The sequence below is a fragment of the Leucoraja erinacea genome, chromosome 3 (genome assembly GCF_028641065.1).
Source record: "Leucoraja erinacea ecotype New England chromosome 3, Leri_hhj_1, whole genome shotgun sequence".
Taxonomy (NCBI): Eukaryota; Metazoa; Chordata; class Chondrichthyes; order Rajiformes; family Rajidae; genus Leucoraja; species Leucoraja erinaceus.
Genome location: NC_073379.1, coordinates 5227093 through 5248640, shown reverse-complemented (window position 1 = coordinate 5248640; position 21548 = coordinate 5227093). Strand labels below are relative to the sequence as shown.

The 21548-nt window shown below is 47.6% G+C and overlaps 1 protein-coding gene across 4 annotated transcripts in view; it reads right to left on the bottom strand.

The window, feature by feature from the left end:
• The window catches only part of LOC129694923 (cardiomyopathy-associated protein 5-like), a 77925-nt gene that overhangs the window by 12841 nt on the left and 43536 nt on the right, over positions 1–21548 (bottom strand). For 2 of the 4 annotated variants that reach the window (XM_055631682.1, XM_055631680.1), the window contains 5 exons: positions 16553–16702; positions 11800–11949; positions 7633–7783; positions 1777–1910; positions 59–173 (listed from right to left, as the gene is read on the bottom strand). In XM_055631682.1, the coding sequence (XP_055487657.1) occupies positions 59–173; positions 1777–1910; positions 7633–7783; positions 11800–11949; positions 16553–16702 (700 nt within the window). Of the gene's footprint in view, positions 1–58; positions 174–1776; positions 1911–7632; positions 7784–11799; positions 11950–16547; positions 16703–21548 lie in introns of those variants that run through there. The other 2 variants (XR_008723086.1, XM_055631686.1) reach the window with 2 other exon arrangements.

Here is a 21548-nt window from a genome sequence, read left to right as displayed (position 1 = left end):
AAACTCCGCACAGACAGCACCCGAGGTCAGGATTGAACCCGGGGCTGTGGCTACTCACTCAGACAGTGGACTCGCACTCTCCATTGCCAGATCATCAAAGTGAATTACTGTTCCATCTTCAGACAACTGCATGTTTGGAGGGACTGTCTCTTTGTTCAGATGAAAGCGGGTACCTGTTCAGTAACAAATTATTTTATAAGAAGCTATTAAAACAATTCTTTTAACAACTTTTTAGTTTGGTTCAGTTTATGGTCACGTGTACAGAGGTACAGTGAAAAGCTTTTGTTGCATGCTAACCAGTCAGCAGAAAGACAATACATGAGTACAATTGAGCCATCAACAGTGTATAGATACACAATAAAGGGAATAACGTTTAGTGCAAAATACCTCCGCTCGGTCCGCATTAACCAACCCGACCTCCCGGTGGCTCAGCACATCTACTCCCCCTCCCATTCCGTATCTGACCTCTCTGTCCTGGGTTTCCTCCATGGCCACAGCGAGCAGCACCGGAAATTGGAGAAACAGCACCTCATATTCCGCTTGGGGAGTCTGCATCCTGCAGGCATGAACATTGAATTCTCCCAAATTTGTTAGCCCTTGCTGTCTCCTCCCCTTCCTGTCTCTCCCTCAGCCCTTGGGCTCCTCCTCCTCCTTTTTCATTTATTCTCCCCGCCACCCTCCATCAGTCTGAAGAAGGGTTTTGGCCCGAAACGTTGCCTATTTCTTTCGCTCCATAGATGCTGCTGCACCCGCTGTGTTTCTCCAGCATTTTTGTGTACCTTCCAATGAAAGATAGTTCTCCAGTGAGGTGGATGATACCCTCAGAGATGGTTTGATTTGACTGGATAACTTGCAATAATAAGCTTAGTTTAGTTTAGTTTAATTTATCGAACAATGAAAAGCTTTTGTTGCATGCTAACCAGTCAAGGGAAAGACAATATTGCAATTGAGCCAACACAGTTTACAGATGCATGATGAAAGGAATAACGTTTTAGTGCAAGAGAAAGTCCAGATCAAAGATAGTCCGTGGGTCTCCAATGAGGTAGATAGTAGCTCAGGACCGCTCTTTAGTTGTTGATAGGTTGATTCAGTTGCCTGACAACAGCTGGGTAGACACTGTCCCTAAATCTGGAGGTGTTCATTTTCACACTTCTGTACCTCTTGCCTAATGGGATAAGATTGTTCAAGGTGGAAAATTGAGACATAATGAAGTGAATTGAATTCTCCAATTTTAGGTAACTAACCTACAACCCCCTCCACATGGATTCACACACAAATTTATCCCCTTCCCTCTCTCCGGCAGGCCGACGGGACTGTTTCCGCGCTGTATCGGTAAAGTTTAGAGTTACAGCGCGGAAACAGGCCCTTTGGCCCACCGAGTCCGTGCTGAACAGCGATCCTAGTACACTAACACCGGGGAAGAAGAGAGAAGGAATGGGTGACCCTGAAGAAGGGTCTCGACCCAAAACGTCACCCATTCCTTCGCTCCAGAGGTGCCGCCTGTCCCCCACAGTTACTCCAGCTTTTTGTGTCTATGGAGTGTGGGAGGAAACCGGAGCACCTGGGGAAAACCCACACGGTCACGGGGAGAGCGTACAAACTCCGTACAGACAGCGCCCGTAGTCAGGATCGAACCCAGGTCTCATGCGCTGTAAAAGGCAGCAACTCTACCGCTGCGCCACCACAGTCTACGGTCCAAAATAGATAAAGGACTCTGGTCATCGTGCTTTTCCATTTCAAACAGTGCAACAATAAGCAGGATTCTCTCTCTCTTACTTTTAGTGGAAATCAGTGCAGGTTTGCTGATGTCACTAGGTCCAAGACTGTTCACAGCTTTAACAAAGAATAGGAAGTTCTCCATGGGCGGCAGGCTGACTGTCTGCTCACATCCTCGGATCCCTGCCACAGATCTGAAAGAGAAAATAAGAAGCCAAATGGAAGTCGTAAAACGGCAGTGTTACTAATGGTCCTGGATGCAAGCAGGGCCCAGTCTCTCTGGGGCTGTCACCGAGCCAAAACAACTTCCCAACTTCCCTTTAGTTAAGTCACGGAATGTGGACATTGCTGGCTTGGCCTAGCCTCGGGGCAACACAGATACCTTGGCTCCAAGGGCCTGTTTCTGTGCTGCATCTTTAACGTCTAAAGGCTTCTCCTCAACCTCTGGCGTTCCAGAGAACATAATCCAAGCTTGTCCAACCTCTCCTCATGCGCTCTAATGCAGGCAAAAAGTGCTGGAGTAACCCAGCGGTTCTGGCAGCATCTTTGGAGAACATGGATAGGTGACGTTTCACAGAGTGCTGGAGTAACTCAGCGGGTCAGGCAGCATCTCTGGAGCACATGGATAGGTGACGTTTCGGGTCGGGACACTGCTACAGACTGAATGATGTGCGTTACCATGTCGACGAGCAGTGATGGCAAATACTTTTTGCTTCTTTCCTCTGATCGGCAATGATCACATTGCTTCTTTTTATTTTCAAGTGCAAGTTGACAACCTGGTGCTCAGAAAACAATCTGGCTCTGAACACCAGGAAAACAAAAGAGCTCATTGTCGACTTCAGGAGGCACAGCACCGACTTAGCCCCCCTACACATCAACGGCGAGTGTGTGGAGAGGGTCAACACCTTCCGGTTTCTCGGTGTCCATATCGCTGCTGACATCTCCTGGACGGACAACACGACAGCGGTCATCAAGAAGGCTCAGCAGCGGCTGCACTTCCTGAGGGTCCTCAGGAAGCACAACCTGGACTCTAACCTGCTGCTGACCTTCTACCGCTCGTCCATCGAGAGCCTGCTGACATACTGCATTACAGCATGGTATGGCAGCTGCACCATGGCAGACAGGGAGAGGCTTCAGAGGGTAACCAGGACAGCGCAGAGGATCATTGGCTGCCCTCTCCCCTTCCTGATGGACATCTACACCTCCCGCTGCCTTAGCAGGGCAAAGAAGATCATCAAAGACAGCTCCCATCCTGCGTTTGGACTGTTCGACCTGCTGCCCTCTGGAAGGCGCTATAGGTGCATCAAATCCAGGACAAACAGACTCAGGAATAGTTGCTTTCCGAGAATTATATCTACTATAAATTCAAATTCACACATGCACTGACTACACCGCCCAACACGGACTTCCTTCTGTATATATGTATATATGAATGTAGCGCCGCAGAATTTGTGCACCTATTCCCCCCCCCCCCCCCCCCATCTCCCTTCTGTTTTTTGTTTTTTCTGTCTCTTGTTTTTTGTGCTAAATTGTATGTATGCACTGAGTACGAGCAGCTTTCAGTTTCACTGTACATGTATAGTGACAATAAATGGCATATATTATTATTGTGCAAACTGTCACCATCAATGCTTTCAAGCTGTGTAGGAAGGAACTGCAAATGTTGGTTTTAACTGAAGATAGACACAAAAAGCTCAGCGAGTCAGACAGCATCTCTGGAGAAAAGGAATGGGTGACGTTTCAGGTCGAGACTCAGAGTCTGAGAGTCAGGGGAAAGGGAAAACGAGAGATATAGAGAGCGATGTAGAGAGATATACAACAAAGAGTTTCAAGAGAGGGCTTAAAAATAGCAGAGTCAGGGGATATGGGGAGAAGGCAGGAACGGGGTACTGATTGGGGATGATCAGCCATGATCACATTGACAATAGACAATAGACAATGGGTGCAGGAGTAGGCATTTGGCCCTTCGAGCCAGCACCGCCATTCAATGTGATCATGGCTGATCATCCCCAATCAATACTGTAAGTTATTGGGGCAAATCCTCCAAAATTATGGAAGAACTCGGATAAGGACATGGATATTTTAAAAAGACAAATTTGCTGGCTGCAACGGAATAAACCCCAATCCACAGAAAGATTCAAACCTGTCTGGCCTGTGGACGTGGGCATCACACAACTGTGCGAATGGTGTGGGGAGGAAAGGCTGAGACGGAGATAACGAGATTATCTTGGATACACAAAGGAAGGAACCAAGCCTCAGCAGACGGTGGTAAACAGGCCAGCACAAGCACAATCACAATCTTGGATGACCCATCCATCGAGACAATAGGAGCCCGTCCAGGCGATGGGATAACGATCAGGCTGAGGGATCATGACATCAGCAAACCCCTTATCATCGGAAGCCTATTGTTCATGCCAGATCGAAACTGGGAATCATCAAAAGAACCCTTTTATCCAGAGGACCACCTGGGGGTTTCAAAGGAAGCTCAGGTGTAAAACAGGAGTCAAGCCAGAACTCTTTCTCTCTTTCTGCTCTGCTGGACGGCTCGTGAGCCCAAACTGTAAGTACCCCAGTGACCTGGTGAAATTCCCGAAATAGGATAGAGGTTGAGGAAATAAAGGGAAAGGGGGGGGGGAGTAAAATTGTGTAAAGTAAGTTTTACGACGTGCCCGATAGTTTTCCGTCCATAGTCTTAGTTTAAAGCATAAGTTTAGCCACGTATTATGCAGTGTTGGTGAGATTCGATTTCTCATTGTTTAATAAAGCCTGTAAATTTTAGACTTGCTTTGAGTCCATCTTGGTTTCTGTTTTCCCTCATCAGCACACTCTGGTCAATTCAACCTTTTTATCATATCCCACCATAATTCCGAGGTCTAGAACCTAGGGGAATCCCTTTTGTTGTATTCTCTCTCTTGGAAACCGCTCGAGTGGAGTGGTGGCCGTTTGACCCTCTGACAAGGGAGAGAATAACTCGGGCAGTTGGGCCCGAAGGGAAATAAAGGGAAACGCAAAACCCCTACAATACCCCGTTCCTGCCTTCTCCCCATATCCCCTGACTCCGCTATTTTTAAGAGCCCTATCTAGCTCTCTATTGAAAGCATCCAGAGAACCTGCCTCCACCACCCTCTGAGGCAAAGAATTCCACAGACTCACCACGCTCTGTGAGAAAAAGTGTTTCCTCGCCTCCGTTCGAAATGGCTTACTCCTTATTCATAAACTGTGGCCCCTGGTTCTGGATTCTCCCAACATCGGGAACATGTTTCCTGCCTCTAGTGTGTCCAAGCCCTTAACAATCTTATATGTTTCAATGAGGTTCCCTCTCATCCTTCTAAACTCCAGAGTGCACAAGCCCAGCTGCTCCATTCTCTCAGCATACGACAGTCCTGCCATCCCGGGAATTAACCTTGTAAACCTACGCTGCACTCCCTCAATAGCACGAATGTCCTTCCTCAAATTAGGGGACCAAAACTGCACACAATACTCCAGGTGTGATCTCATTAGGGCTCAGTACAACTGCAGAACCTCTTTGCTCTTATATTCGATTCTTCTTGTTATAAAGACCAACATGCTAATTGCTTTCTTCACTGCCTGCTTACTTTCATAGACTGATGCACAAGGACTCCCAGATCCCGTTGTACTTCCCCTTTCCCAACTTGACGCCATTTAGATAGTAATCTGCCTTCCTGTTTTTGCCACCAAAGTGGATAACCTCACATCTATCCGCATTAAACTGCATCTGCCATGCATCTGCCCACTCCCCCAACCTGTCCAAGTTAGCCTGCATTCTCATGGCAGCCTCCTCACAGTTCACACTGCCACCCAGCTTTGTGTCATCTGCAAATTTGCTAATGTTACTTTGAATGGCGGTGCTGGCTTGAAGGGCCGAATGACCTACTCCTGCACCTATTGTCTGTTGTCTATAAATGCTGCTTGCCGTTTCAGCACCTAAAGAATAGCAAAACTATAGTTGGCAGATTTAAAAGATCATCGACCAGCTTTACAAGTCTTGCAAGCTTAGCAGCCTAATAAAGCTGAATCAATCTGTAGTATTCGCTGTTCTATTTTAATGGCCAGCTGAGCGTGGAATACCATTCAGATCACAGAAGCTGGCATTTAAATGGGCAAGTTCAGTGTGTCCTCAACACCACTCACCAACCTCTACAGATGCGCTGCAGAGAGCATTTTATCGAGAAGCATCGCAGCACGGTTTGGGAACAGCTCCATCCAAGACCGCAAGGAATTGCAGCGAATTGTGGACGCAGCCCAGACCATCGCACAAACCAACCTCCCTTCCGTTGACTCCATTTATACCTCACGCTGCCTCGGCAAGGCCAGCAATGGGGTAGATCAAGGACCAGTCTCACCCCGGTCACTCCCTCTTCTTCTCCTCTCCCACCAGGCAAGAGGTACAGAAGTTTGAAAACGCACACCTCCAGATTCAGGGACCGTTTCTTCCCAGCTGTTATCAGGCAACTGAACGGTCCCCTCACCTGCTAGAGTGTGGTCCTGGCCTCCCATCTACCTCTTTGGAGACCTTCAAACTATCTTTAATTAGAGATAGACACAAAATGCTGGAGTGACTCAGCAGGTCAGACAACATCTCTGAGGAAAAGGATTAGGGGATGTTTTGGGTCGAGAAGGATCCTCCTTTCCATCTACCAAATGCACCCTTTATATTATAGGGCTGCAGTGACGGCAATCATAATACTGAGACAGCTAGATGCTGTACAACTGATCACAGGAACATACAACATAATGACTCTTGCCCACAGATAAAATAATTCTCGTCTCCATTGCTATTGAAATCACCGGATAAGCTGTTTGTAAAATAATTGCAGAATAAAAAGGCAAGTCTTCACAAACAGGATACACAGAGTCCCTTGCCCAGAGTAGGGGAATCAAGGACCAGAGGACATAGGTTTCAGGTGAAGGGGAAAGACTTAATAGGAATCTGAGGGGTAACTTTTTCACACAAAGCATGGCAGGTGTTTGGAACACATTTGAGTATAGGAGCAAGGAGGTCCTACTGCAGTTGTACAGGGGCCCTGGTGAGACCAAACCTGGAGTATTGTGCACAATTTTGGTGTCCTACTTTGAGGAAGGACATTCTTGCTATTGAGGGAGTGCAGCGAATGTTCACCAGGTTAATTCCCGGGATGGCGGCACAGACGTATGATGAAAGAATGGGTCGACTGGGCTTGAATTCACTGGAATTTGGAAGGATGAGAGGGAATCTTATAGAAACATATAACATTCTTAATGGATTGGTCAAGCTACATGCAGGAAAAATGTTCCCGATGTTGGGGGAGTCCGGAACCTGGGGTCCACAGTTTAAGAATAAGGGGTAGGCCAGTTAGGACTGAGATGAAGATAAACGTTTTCACCCAGAGAGTTGTGAATCTGTGGAATTCTCTGCCACAGAAGGCAGTGGAGGCCAATTCACTGGATGTTTTCAAGAGAGAGTTAGATATAGCTCTCAGGGCTAACGGAATCAAGGGATATGGGGGGAAAGCAGGATACTGAGTTGGATGATCAGCCATGATCATATTGGATGGCGGTAGTGGCTCGAAGGGCCGAATGGCCTACTCCTGCACCTATTTTCTTTGCTTCTTTGTTTCTAGTAGCCGGAGGAGGTAGTTGTGGCAGGTGCTATCGCGATGTTTAAGAAACTGTCAGACAGGTACATGGATAGGTCAGGTGTAGAGGGATATGGGCCAAACGTGGGCAGGTGGGACTAGTTTAGCTGGGACATTGTTGGCCGGTGTGGGCAAGTTGGGCCGAAGGGCCTGCTTCCGCCCTGTATCACTCTGTGACCGACTTCTCGTCTCTGTCGCTATTGACATCACGGGATAAACTGTTTATAAAATAACCGCGGAATTAAAAAGCAAGACCTCACCGGCGGGAAGTTTAACCCACCTGAATTTCGACTTTTGAAGATCATTTTGTCTGTGGAACTCAAGGATAAAAAAGTCGACCGCATTGAGATCCCCGGCGGTGGTCCAGCGTATGGTGGCACTGTCCCAGCTCACCGTGCATTGGGCGGAATTGATCAAAGGAGCTGCTGGAACTGTGGAAACGACAAGTCAAAATTAGATTACAGACACAAAATACTGGAATAACTCAGGGACTATCCCAACGTTTAAGAGACAGTCAGACAGGTACATGGCTAGGACATGGATAGGTTTGGAGCGATATGGACCAAGCGCAGGCAGGTGGGACTGGTGTAGATGGGACATTGTTGGTCGGCGTGGGCAAGTTGGGCCGAAGGACCTGTTTCCACACTGTATCACTCTATGACTCTAACTCAGCGGGTCTGGCAGCATCTCTGGACAAAAGGAATATTGGGTTAGGCATCTCTCTGCCATGAACTTTGACGTGCAATTTATTAATTCCACAAAGTAAATTCTCACTACTTGGGCGGCACAGTGGCACAGCTGCTGTCTCACACAGCCAGAGACCTGGGTTCGATCCTGATCACCAGTGCTATCTCTGTGGAGTTTGCAAGTTCAATGTTTCAGTGATGCTTTATTTGTCGCAGGTGCAACTGCACAGTCAGATTCTCTCTGCATATTTACACATGTGGGCGCCGCCGTGTTTTGGGGCCATTTCCAAAGTTCGGTCGGCCCGCGCCCTCAGTCTACTGGAGCGGCTCATGATCCAGGCGAGCCCCAGGCTTCTGCAGGGCCTTCATCCATCACCCTCGACCGGTTCGGCCCATAAACCGACGTCCCTCTCCTCTCCCAGAGTAAGAGAATTAAGAATTAAGAGAGGGCATGGGTATAAGGTGAAAGGAGAAAGAACCTGAATAGGAACCTGAAGGGCAAACTTTTCTTTTCAGAGGGTGGTGGGTATAAGCAACGAGCTGCTGGAGGAGGTAGATGAGACAGGTACTATAACTGCATTTAAAAGACATTGGTAGAGTTGTACTGATATAGTTCTAAGAAAGGTTTGGAGGGATATGGGGCTAGCTGAGATGGTTGGTATGGATGAGTTGGGCCCAAGTCTGTTTCATTGCTGTATGCTTTAAGATTAAGGGGTAAGCCATTTAGAATGGAGACGAGGAAACACTTTTTTCTCACAGAGAGTGGTGAGTCTGTGGAATTCTCTGCCTCAGAGGGCGGTGGAGGCCGGTTCTCTGGATGCTTTCAAGATGTGGATGATCAGCCATGATCATATTGAATGGCGGTGCTGGCTTGAAGGGCCGAATGGCCTACTCCTGCATCTATTGTCGATTGTATGACTCTCGTTCCCATCAACTCCCCAGATTCTACCACCCATCCACACACTGGAGGAAAGTTACAGTGGCCGAATAATCGACCAACATTCATCCTTTGGGACGTCGGAGAATGGGGACGCTGGATGAAGCTCATGTAGCTGAATTTACCACACAGCAGTGAAAATTGATATTTAATAAATATTGCCATATAGTTAGAAAAATGGGAGTGGAAAAAGTGACTATTTTCTATTGGCCCATTCTGGAATGCCTGACAGAATGAGTTTGGTTTTAATGATGACGTTCCTTACTGCCAAGAAGCCTATTGGCATCAAGATCCATGCAATGGATGAGATGCCAAGCAAGGAAGCCTTAGGGAAACAACCCTTGTATAAGGCAGCGTCCCGCAGTGAGAATCGGCCCTTGTGCAAACGAAGGGCAAAACAGGAAGACCAAAAAGAAATAAAACAGGAACAGCAGCTTGCCGGCACGGTGGAGCAGCGGCCTTACAGCGTCAGATTCCCCAGGTTCGATCCTGACTACGGGTGCTGTCTGTACGGAGTTTGTACGTTCTCCCCGTGGCCTGCGTGGGTTTCCCCTGGGTGCTTCGGTTTCCTCCCACACTCCAAAGACGTACAGGTTAATTGGCTTGGTATAATTGTAAATGGACTCTAGTGTTAGTGTGCGGGGATCGCTGGTCGGTGCAGACTCGGTGGGCCGAATGGTCTGTTTCTGGGCTGTAACCCTAAACTAAAACTAAACCATTCTATAAGTTACCAGCAGCTCAGGGGACCTTTAGTGGAGACAGAAAAGAAAGAAAAAGAAAATAGGAACAATCGCTCAATGGATCTACTTGATGAGCTCTTGTGTAGATCAGCACGGTGGCGCAGCGGTCGAGCTGCTGCCTTAGAACGCCAGGGACACGGGCTCGATCCTGACTACGGGTGCAGTCTGTATCAAGTTTGCATGTTCTCCCTGTGACTGCGTGGGTTTTCTCCGGGTGCTCTGGTTTCCTCCCACACTCCAAAGACGTGCAGGTTTGGAGGTTAACTGGTTTGTGGAAATTGTGAATTGTCCCTGGCATTTAAGACACAACTAATGCTGATCGGCCTGGACTGGGTGGAATGAAGGACCTGCTTCCACGCTGTATCATTCAACTAAACTAAACTAGAAGCAGCTCTGATGAAAGATCATCACCCCCAATTCTCCCACTAGCTTGCCACCCTCTCCCCTCTGTCATTTATTGCAGCAAACAGGAACAATCTGCTGGAGGGACTCAGCAGGTCAGGCGGCATCTGTGGAGGGACACCTGCGGGCGCCATTTTAGTTTGGGGCCCTTCTTCAGGTTGATAGCTCACTGTGAAGAAGGGTCTCAATCCGAAATGTCGTCCCACCCAATGGATCCCAACAGCACTTTGTATTTTGCTCAAGGCTCCCGCGTCAGCAGTCTCTTGTGTCTGTTTGTCATTCATGGCAGCTCCATCACCTCTCAGCATGGATAAATCCCCCCCTCCCCACCCCCATCCTTTTCTCCCCTCTCTCTTCGCTGTGACCCACCTGGAAACACACCCATTATCCCCCCCGTCCCCTTCCACCTCTATCCTTTCCTCTGGCTTCACATTTCTCTCCTCTTCCCTCCATATCTGACTTTTTTTTTTTTAACTACTTTCCATCACTGACATTCACCCACCCATCTGACAATCAAACCCCCTCACCTGTATCCACCTATTATTTGTGTAGCAAGGAACTGCAGATGCTGATTTAAACTGAAGGTAGACACAAAATGTTGGAGTAACTCAGCGGGATAGGCAGCATCTCTGGAGAGAAGGAATGGGTGACGTGTCGGGTTGGTAGAAGGGTCTCTACCCAAAAGGGCCGGTCCCACCAGCATGCGACTGCATGCAGAAAGCGCGACCTAACGTGGTCGCTTGAGCCGTACGGCCTCGTGGGGCCGGTCCCACTTAGATCACCGGAGCCGTGCGGGGCTGGTCCCAACATCGCGCGGGGCTCCGAAAAACTTGACTGTCCAAAAATTCCTCGCGGCAACGGCCTGCCGGCCCGCAGCCGCATTGAGGCCATAGGCACCTCCTCAACGGGCGTGCGCAGCGTATTGACGCCGTACGTCACGCGCGAACTTCCCTCGGACTTCGCTCGAACTTCACGTCAACTCGTACGGGATCGCTCGACCTCCGCGCGGCCACCGCTTCCGGTTTGGTCGCGCTCGCCGCATGCTCGTGGGACAAGCCCTTAAACGTCACCCGTTCCATCTCTCCAGAGATGCTGCCTGTCCCTCTGAGTTACTCCAGCATTTTGTGCTCCACCTATCGCTTGCCAGGCTTTGTCCTGCCCTCGCCTCTCTTCCAGCTTCCACCCCTCCCCTTCACCATTACAATCAGTCTGAAGCAAGATCCCGACCCGAAACATCATCGCCTATCCACATGGTACCTTCCAGAGATGGTACCTGACCCACTGAATCACTCGGTGGACAAAAATGGTGGAGAAACTCAGCGGGTGAGGCAGCATCTATGTGGGTTGACCCGAAACCTCACCTGGCTCCATAGATGCTGCCTCACCCGCTGAGTTTCTCCACCATTTTTGTCTGCCTTCGATTTTCAAGCACGTGCAGTTCCTCCTTAAACACTGAACCACTCCAGCACTTTGTGCTTTTTTGCCCCTCTGAGTAAGCTGCTCCATATTGAACAATGGAGAAGGGAAGTAACTCTCTGCTTCTGCGGAAATTTGCTACTGACTATAATCTTGCATATTTACATGTAAATTTTTATTAATATGCACTATCCCCGTTTCAATTAATTTTTTTTTTTTTTTTTAAATCATGATTTTTCGGCCAAATTGCGTGAGATTTAACTTACCAGTTTGAATGGTCACTTTCTCACTGGGCAAACTGCACCCTGCGAAATTCACGGCCATCACCCAGACCAGATAACACCTACTGGGTTCCAGACTGTCCAACGTGCAGTAACTTTCTTTCACTGCCATCTTATACTCTTCCACTGTTGTCCCTTTGAAAAGAAAAAAACACCACCCATTAGATTCAGGGCGTTGTCAAACGCGGCTTCATATTTAACAACAAATATGCTCTAAAACAAGCACGGCACGGTGGCGCAGCGTAGAGTTGCCGCCTGACATGCGCCAGAGACACGGGTTCCATCCTGACTACGGTCGTTGTTTGTATAGATGTTCGCCCTGCGTGGGTTTTCTCCGGGTGCTCCAGTTTCCTCCCACACTCCAAAGACGTGCAGGCTTGTAGATTAATTGACTTTGGTAAAATTGTCTGTGGGATAGTGCTAGTGTACAGGTGATTGCTGGCCGGCACAGACTCAGTGGGCTGTTGCCCTGCTGTATCTCTAAAGTCTGAACAAAACCCATAGTTAAACTATTTATGGTTTAATTTATATTTATCCAATGCAGCTGCAGAAATGTATATTGGACACAGGAAGAAAAGGTGGCCCTATTCACATAGCACTTATTTTGTAGCGTAGAATTTACCAACAATACTACCTTATATTAATGACCTCAGCAGTGAGAAAATAAGAAAACGCATATCTCCGCAGTCCATGACTGGAATTTTCATTGCCACAGAAGTTGCCGGAACGTGGACTCTCTCTGCGTGTAGTTCCAGAAGAGGATCTAGTGTACTCATGTGTGTGTGATTTGACTGGATAACATGCAGAACAAGTTTAGTTTAGTTTATTGTCACGTGTACCGAGGTACAGTGAAAAGCTTTTTGTTGTGTGCTAACAGTCAGCGGAAAGACAAACATAATTGTTTGAGAGGAGAGGAGATTTACTAGAATGTTGCCTGGGTTTCAACAACTAAGTTACAGATATAGGTTGAATAAGTTAGGTCTTTATTATCTGGAGCGCAGAAGGTTAAGGGGGGACTTGATAGAGGTCTTTAAAATGATGAGAGGGATAGACAGAGTTGATGTGGACAAGCTTTTCCCTTTGAGAATAGGGAAGATTCAAACAAGAGGACATGACTTCAGAATTAAGGGACAGACGTTTAGGGGTAATATGAGGGGGAACTTCTTTACTCAGAGAGTGGTAGCGGTGTGGAATGAGCTTCCAGTGGAAGTGGTGGAGGCAGGTTCATTGGTATCATTTAAAAATAAATTGGATAGGCATATGGATGAGAAGGGAATGGAGGGTTATGGTATGAGTGCAGGCAGGTGGGAACTAAGGGGAAAAAAAAAATTGTTCGGCACGGGCTTGTAGGGCCGAGATGGCTTGTTTCCGTGCTGTAATTGTTATATGGTTATATGGTTATAATTACAATCGAGCCATTCACAGTGTACAGATACAGGATAAAGGGAACCTTGTTTAGTGCAAGGTAAAGTCCAGTACAGTCTGATTAAAGAGAGTCCGAGGGTCTTTAATGAGGTTGATAGCAGCTCTCTATTTGTTGGTGGGATGGTTCAGTTGCCTGATAACAGCTGGGAAGAAACTGTCCCTGAATCTAGACGTTTTCACACTTCTGTACCTCTTGCCTGATGGGAGAGGGGAGAGGAGGGAGTGGCTCGTCCTTGATTATGCTACTGGCGTTCCGAGGCAAATGTAAGGGACAATAGGAAGTAGGAGCAGGAGTAGGCCATTCGGCCCTTTGAGCCAGTACCGCCATTCAATGTGATCATAGCTGATCATCCCCAATCAGTACCCCGTTCCTGCCTTCTCCCCGTATCCCCTGAACCTTTCTACAATGTTTAGCAGCTCACTAACAAAGAAAGGGCAATGGCAATCTTCCACTTGCAGTGTCTGCATTTGTAAAACAAGATCAGAAACCACTGGAAATATTCAGTAGCTCAATCTACTCCTCCATTAAATTATGGCTGATCTATCTCTCCCTCCTAACCCCATTCTCCTGCCTTCTCCCCATGACCCCTGACATCCGTACTAATGAAGAATCTGTCAATCTCTGCCTTAAAAATATCCACTGACTTGACCTCCACAGCCTTCTGTGGCAAAGAATTCCACAGATTCACCACCCTCTGACTAAAGAAATTCTTCCTCATCTCCTTTCTAAAGGTGCATCCTTGTATTCTGAGGCTATGATGACTCTCCCACTAGTGGAAACATCCTCTCCACATCCGCTCTATCCTGGCATTTCACTGAGTTTCAATGAGGTGCCCCATCATCCTTCTAAACTCCAGCGCTTACAGGCCCAGTGGGGCATTCTTGCAACATCGTTGTACGTATCATGCTTCAGAATCTATCGGGAATCACCTTTCAGAGTGAGGTCTATGGCATACTTACCCATAAAATAACAACTCAAATATACAACTCGGCACAAAGGTTCACATGGTACGGTGAGGATCGACACAGGCAAACATGACCCTAAGTGAGACAGCAATTTACAAAGAAAATGCAGCTAACCCGAAGGGGCATTTCTCAATATCGAACCAACTGTGTATATAGAGAGCTGCTGGAGAGATGACAAAGATGACTCAGACAGAGTATATAAAAAATCTCCAAGTTCCAAATGGCCCTGTCTCACGGTGCAAGTACACCCACGAGTGATCCCCAGTGAAAGAAAAAAAAAAAAAAAAATCACACTCGTGGTTGTCTGCGAGATTCCAAGTTTATGTTCACGAGTTTAAACGAGTTCCCTCGTGTACGTCTAAGTTTGACGTTTACTTCTCATTTCTGCGATGTACCAAGTTCCTCTCCCGCGTTGCTCTTGAGCCAACCGTGAATGAAGGTCTGTTTTAAGTATCAACTAGAGGAGCTGGACAGCATCTCATACAGTAAATATATTCTGATTCGTATTGAAAGTTATTCAATTTCAGAACTTAAAAAACCTAGGCAGGATCTCGGCCCCGCACTTGCTGCCATTGTGCAGCAAGGAGGCGGTGGCGGCGAAGCAACAGTGTTAAAGAAGACAGTTCCATCCTGCGGCTTTAAGTTAAAGATACAATTCAGCGCGGTCGCATCTATTGATGTGACCTACAAAGGGAAAATGCGCACCGACCAGTGCCAGAGCAGTTATACTTATGATTTGTTTGAAACACGCATCACGTAGTGAGAAGACCAGCTGGCGGAGGTTTAATAACATTATTAATAACTTGTATTGTATATCACAGCAATTACTTACCCAGTACTGCCGGCTGTAGGTATTGAAGATTGTTAATGTATTGAAGCAAACATGTCCAAAACCGGACACTGTTCAATGGGCGTCACAGCGGCACAGTGGGTAGAGCCACTGCCTCGCAGCGCCAGAGACCCAGGTTCGATCCCGACCTCATGTGCTGTCTGTGTGGAGTTTGCATGGTCTCCCTACGACCACATGGGCTTCCCCCGGGTGCTCCGGCTTCCTCCCACAACCCAAAGACGTGTGGGGTTTGTAGGTTAATGGTCCTCTGTAAAATTGCCCCTAGTGTGCAGGGAGTGGATGAGAAAGTGGGATAGCATAGAACTCGTGTGAACGGCGTGGACTCAGTATTTGTATTAGTTTAGTTTATTATCACGTGTACCAACTTCCCTCCAGGGATGAATAAAGTTTTATTGGATCCTATCGTATCATACGAAGGTACAGTGAAAAGCTTTTGTCGCCTGCTGACCAGTCAGCGGAAAGACAATACATGATTACTATCGAGCAATCCACAGTGTAGATATACGTGATAAAGGGAATAATGTCAATGACATTTAGTGCCAGATAAAGTCAGATCAAAGACAGTCCGAGGGTCTCCAATGCGGTAGATAGTAGTTCAGGACTGCTCTCTAGTTGTGATAGGATGATTCCGTTTCCTGATAACAGCTGGGGAGTAACTGTCCCAGATTCTGGAGGTGTGTTTTTCACATTTCAGTCCGTCTTGCCTGATGGGAGAGGGGAGACGAGGAAGTGACCGGGGTGAGCATGCAGGTACAGCAGGCAGTGAAGAAAGCTAATGGCATGTTGGCCTTCATAACAAGAGGAGTTGAGTATAGGAGCAAATAGGTCCGTCTGCAGCTGTACAGAGCCCTAGTGAGACAACACCTGGAGTATTGTGTGCAGTTTTGGTCTCCACATTTGAGGAAGGACATTCTTGCTATTGAAGGAGTGCAGCGTAGGTTGGCGGGACTGTCATATGCTGATAGAAAGGAGCGGCTGGGCTTGTACACTCTGGAGTTTAGAAGGATGAGAGGATATCTTATAAGATTATTAAGGGTTTGGACACGCTGGAGGCAGGAAACATGTTCCCAATGTTGGGGGAGTCCAGAACCAGGGGCCACAGTTTAAGAATAAGGATAAGCCATTTGGAACGGAGATGAGGAAAAACTTTTTCACACGGAGGGTTGTGAATCTGTGGAATTCTCTGCCTCAGGAGGCTAATTCTCTGCATGTCTTCAAGAGAGAGCTCGTAAAGATATCGGAGTCAGGGGCTATGGGGAGAAGGCAGAAACGGGGTACTGATTGTGGATGATCAGCCATTATCACAGCCAACGGTGCTGGCTCGAAGAGCTGAATATCCTACTCCTGCACCTATTGTCTATTGAGACTAGTCCTTGATTATGCTGCTGGCCCTGCCCATGAATCGGGAGGTGTGTGTTTTCCCACTTCTGGACCAGTGGGCTTAAGGGCCCATTTCCATGCTGTATCTCTAAACTCTAACCATATTCGGGGTCTCACCACTTGCGTCTCTGCTTTCCTCTGACTGATCCATGCAGAAAACCTGGAAGTAATCGATGACATCGTCCTCCGCCACTGTCCAGTAGACTGTTATAGTTGTGCTCGTTGCAGTGTTGGGCTCCTGGGGAACAACTGTCGGAGAATGGGGAACTGAAAAAAAAAAAAAAAAACACAATTAAAATCCGGTGCAAAAAAAAAAGAAAGATTTCATATAATCGAAAACACATCATCCTATGAAATATTATTGAAATTTTAACGGGAAAGTTTAATGGAGATGTGCAGGGCAAGTTCTTTTTTATGGAGAGAGGCGGGGAGCTGGAACGCATTGACGGTAGAGGTGGTGGAGGCAGTTATGATGGTGGTGTTTAAGATGGTGGTTTGTAGATTGGCTCATGGAGATGCAAGGAATGGAGGGATATGTAGTAGAGCCAATAGGACTTGATGTTTCAATCCCTGTAGTAAGTCGGCTCTCTTGTTATTTGCAGTGGGATTGGAGTGGTGAAAGGTAGGGTAGGTACGTCATCGGGGTCAGCAGGTGGGCACCCTCCTTCATTGATCAGCCCACAACATCTCCAGAGGGCTCAACGGTGATACCTGGCGTCCCAGTTACACCACCCCCCCCCTCAATTCCACATCCTCCTGTCTTCATCTTGCAGCCCAATTGTTATCTCCCCTTTTGAGGAGAGATCATGTACAGGCAGATGAGATGCTTTAAACTAGGCATAATGTTTGGTCCGAACATTATGGGACTAAAGGGCCTGTTCCTGTGCTGTACTGTTCTATGTTCTATCTATGTTCTAAGATAAACTAACCTCCTCTGTCTGCACATGGTCCTTATGTCCCCACTCCCTGCATAACCATGCACATATCTAAAAGCCTCTTAAATGCCACGATTGAATATGCCTCCACCACCACCCTGAAAGTGGCATCACAAGTCGTAAAGAAGGCTTTTGGCATATTGGCGCAACCAGGATATTGAGTATAGAAGTCGGGATGTAAAGGGCCTGTCTCACCAGCATGTGATTACATGCGTTTGACGCGACCAAACGGAAGCGGAGTTCGCACTAAGTTCGTGGTAAGTTCGCGCATGACGTAATTTACATCATACTCACCAATCAGCTGGGCAGGAGGCGGGCCGACTGTATTTGGACGTTGCATGGCGTCGGGCGGTGACGTCATCACGCAACAGCACGCGCTAGGCGGACGCCGTCAAGACACAGCGTACGCCATCAAGACGCTGCGTACGCCATCAAGACACAGCGTACGCCCTCAATGCGCCTGCGGACCGACAGGCCATTGCCGCGCACAATTTTCAGACAGTGCGGGATTTTCGGGGCCCCGCACGATGTCAGGACCAGCCCCGCACAACTCTATACATCCCCGCGCTTCGAAGTGGGACCGGCCCTGCGCTGCCGTACGCCTCAAGTGACCACGTTTGGTCGCGCTAGACACATGCAATCGCATGCTGGTGGGACAGGCCCTTAACGTTGCAGTTGTACAAGATGTTGGTGAGGCTGCATTTGGAGTACAGAGCTCAGATTTGGTCACCCTGCTACTGGAAGGATGCCATTAAGCTTCAAAGAGTGCAGTGAAGATTTACAAGGACGTTGCCAGGATTTGAGTGCCTGCGCTATAAGGAGAGTTTTGGCAGGCTGGGACTTTATTCCACGGGGTGCAGGAGATTAAGGAGTGATCTTATGGAGGTGTATAAAATCATGAGGGGAATTGATAAAGTGAATACACACAGTCATTTTACCCAGTGTAGGGGAATTAATAACCTGAGGATATAGGTTTAAGGTGAGAGGGAAAGATTGAAGAAGAATCCGAGGTCAATGTTTTCACTGGGCGGGTGGTGAGTATATGGAACAAGATGCCAGAGGAACCAGTTGTGGCAGGTACTATAACAACATTTAAAACACATTTAGACAAGTACAAGGAGAGAAAAGGTTTGGAAGAATACGGGCCAAGCGTGGGCCAATGGGACTAGCATAGATAGGGCAGCTTGGACAGCATGGGCCGAAGGGCCTATTTCCGTGCTGTATGTTTCTAATATCACTCCAGACAGCACGTCCGAGCAACCACCACCCTCCGTGTAAAAAACTTTCCCCACACATCTCCTTTAAACTTTGTCCCTTTCACCTTAAAGCCAATGAGGGCGGCACGGCGCTGCCTTACAGCGCCACAGATCCAGGTTCAATCCTGACTACGGGTGCTGTCTGTGCGGAGTTTGTACGCTCTCCCCGTGACCTGCGTGGGTTTTCTCCGATACCTTTGGTTTCCTCCCACACTCCAAAGACGTACAAGTTTGTAGATTCATTGGTTTGGTGTAAATGTATAATTGTCCCTAGTGTGTGCAGGGCAATGTTAATGTACGGGGTTTGCTGGTCGTTGTGGATTCGGAAAAGCTCAAGGAACGTAGTTAATAGACAATAAGCAACAGGTGCAGGAGTAGGCCATTCGGCCCTTCGAGCCAGCACCGCCATTCACTGTGATCATGGCTGATCATCCCCAATCAGTACCCCGTTCCTGCCTTCTTCCCATATCCCCTGTATCCGCAATCATTAAGAGCTCTAACTCTCTCTTGAAAGCATCCAGAGAATTGACCTCCGCTGTCTTCTGAGGCAGAGAATTCGACAGATTTACAACCCTCTGTGTGAAAAAGTTTTTCCTTTTCTCCATTCTAAATGGCTTACCCCTTATTCTCAAACTGTGGCCCCCGGTTCTGGACTCCCCCAACATCGGGAACATATTTCCTGCCACGAGCGAGTCCAAAACCCTTAATAGTCTTATATGTTTCAATAAGATCCCCTCTCATCCTTAAAAGACTCCCAAAGGACGTGAGAACTCCCATGTTCTGAACTGAATTTTGGCTGGATTACAAATAGCTTGAAGCAATATTTTGTGGTTAATTGGCAAGATTACTGTATTATACCATTGAGGCCAAAGCTGTGATATTAATGAGGAGGAAGAATGGCTCTGGGGGAGCTGAAAATGACGGCAAAATCGGGAGAATTTCCTCAGGCGCTCAATGAGTGCTGAAAGTGCTGAAATGAGTCATTGGCAAGTCAGCAGCTGGGAAATATCAAGTCCAATGACCCACTCTTACCCACTTCCCCCCCACCCCCCTACCAAACGCTGTCATCTTCATGCACTGTTGCATTTTGTCTCTGCCATCGGTATAAACCAGCATCTGCAGTTCCTTCCTACACTTTATAGACAATAGGTGCAGGAGTAGGCCATTCGGCCCTTTGAGCCAGCACCGCCATTCAATATGATCATGGCCGATCATCCCCAATCAGCACCCCATTCCTGCCTTCTCCTCATATCCCCTGACTCCGCTATCTTCAAGAGCCATATCTAGCTCTCTCTTGAAAGTATCCAGATATTATGTACAGTATACAGTTTATTCTTAGAATAAAGAGGAGGATATTTAATACAGAGGTGAGAAAAAAGGTTTTCACCCAGAGAGTTGTGAATTTATGGAATTCCCTGCCACAGAGGGCAGTGGAGGCCAAATCACTGGATGGATTTAAGAGAGAGTTAGATACTCTAGGGGCTAGTGGAGTCAAGGGATATGAGGAGAAGGCAGGCACGGGTTATTGATAGGGAACGATCAGCCATGATCACAATGAATGACGGTGCTGGCTCGAAGGGCCGAATGGCCTCCTCCTGCGCCTATTTTCTATGTTTCATAGAAACATAGAAACATAGAAATTAGGTGCAGGAGTAGGCCATTCGGCCCTTCGAGCCTGCACCGCCATTCAATATGATCATGGCTGATCATCCAACTCAGTATCCCGTACCTGCCTTCTCTCCATACCCCCTGATCCCCTTAGCTACAAGGGCCACATCTAACTCCCTCTTAAATATAGCCAATGAACTGGCCTCAACTACCCTCTGTGGCAGAGAGTTCCAGAGATTCACCACTCTCTGTGTGAAAAAAAGTTCTTCTCATCTCGGTTTTAAAGGATTTCCCCCTTATCCTTAAGCTGTGACCCCTTGTCCTGAACTTCCCCAACGTCGGGAGCAATCTTCCTGCATCTAGCCTGTCCAACCCCTTAAGAATTTGTAAGTTTCTATAAGATCCCCTCTCAATCTCCTAAATTCTAGAGAGTATAAACCAAGTCTATCCAGTCTTTCTTCATAAGACAGTCCTGACATCCCAGGAATCAGTCTGGTGAACAGTCTCTGCACTCCCTCTATGGCAATAATGTCCTTCCTCAGATTTGGAGACCAAAACTATACGCAATACTCCAGGTGTGGTCTCACCAAGACCCTGTACAACTGCAGTAGAACCTCCCTGCTCCTATACTCAAATCCTTTTGCAAAGAAAGCTAACATACCATTCACTTTCTTTACTGCCTGCTGCACCTGCATGCCTACCTTCAATGACTGGTGTACCATGACACCCAGGTCTCGCTGCATCTCCCCCTTTCCCAATCGGCCACCATTTAGATAATAGTCTGCTTTCCCGTTTTTGCCACCAAAATGGATAACCTCACATTTATCCACATTATACTGCACATTTCTATGATTCTATATCTGATTTGTTTGGATAGCATCCAAAATAAATCTTTTCACTACATGTTTAGTTTAGGTTAGCTTGGAGACACAGCGTGGAAACAGGCCCTTCGGCCCACTGAGTCCACACCGACCAGCGATCCCCGCACACTAACACAACCCTACACACACTAGTGACATTTTTACACTTACACCAAGCCAATTAACCCACACACCCGTGTGCCTTTGGAATGTGGGAGGAAACCGAAGATCTTGGAGAAAACCTATGCGGTAACGGGGAGAGGTACAAACTCTGTACAGGCAGCACCCGTAGTCGGGATCGAACCCGGGTCTCTGGCGCTGTAAGGCCGCAACTCTACCGCTGCGCCACCGTGCGGCCCTCTTGTGAGAATATTAAACCTAAACCTACACTAGGGCATACCTTATAGGGCATTACCTTATAGTTTAACTAATGCATTGATTTTTGTCTATTCAT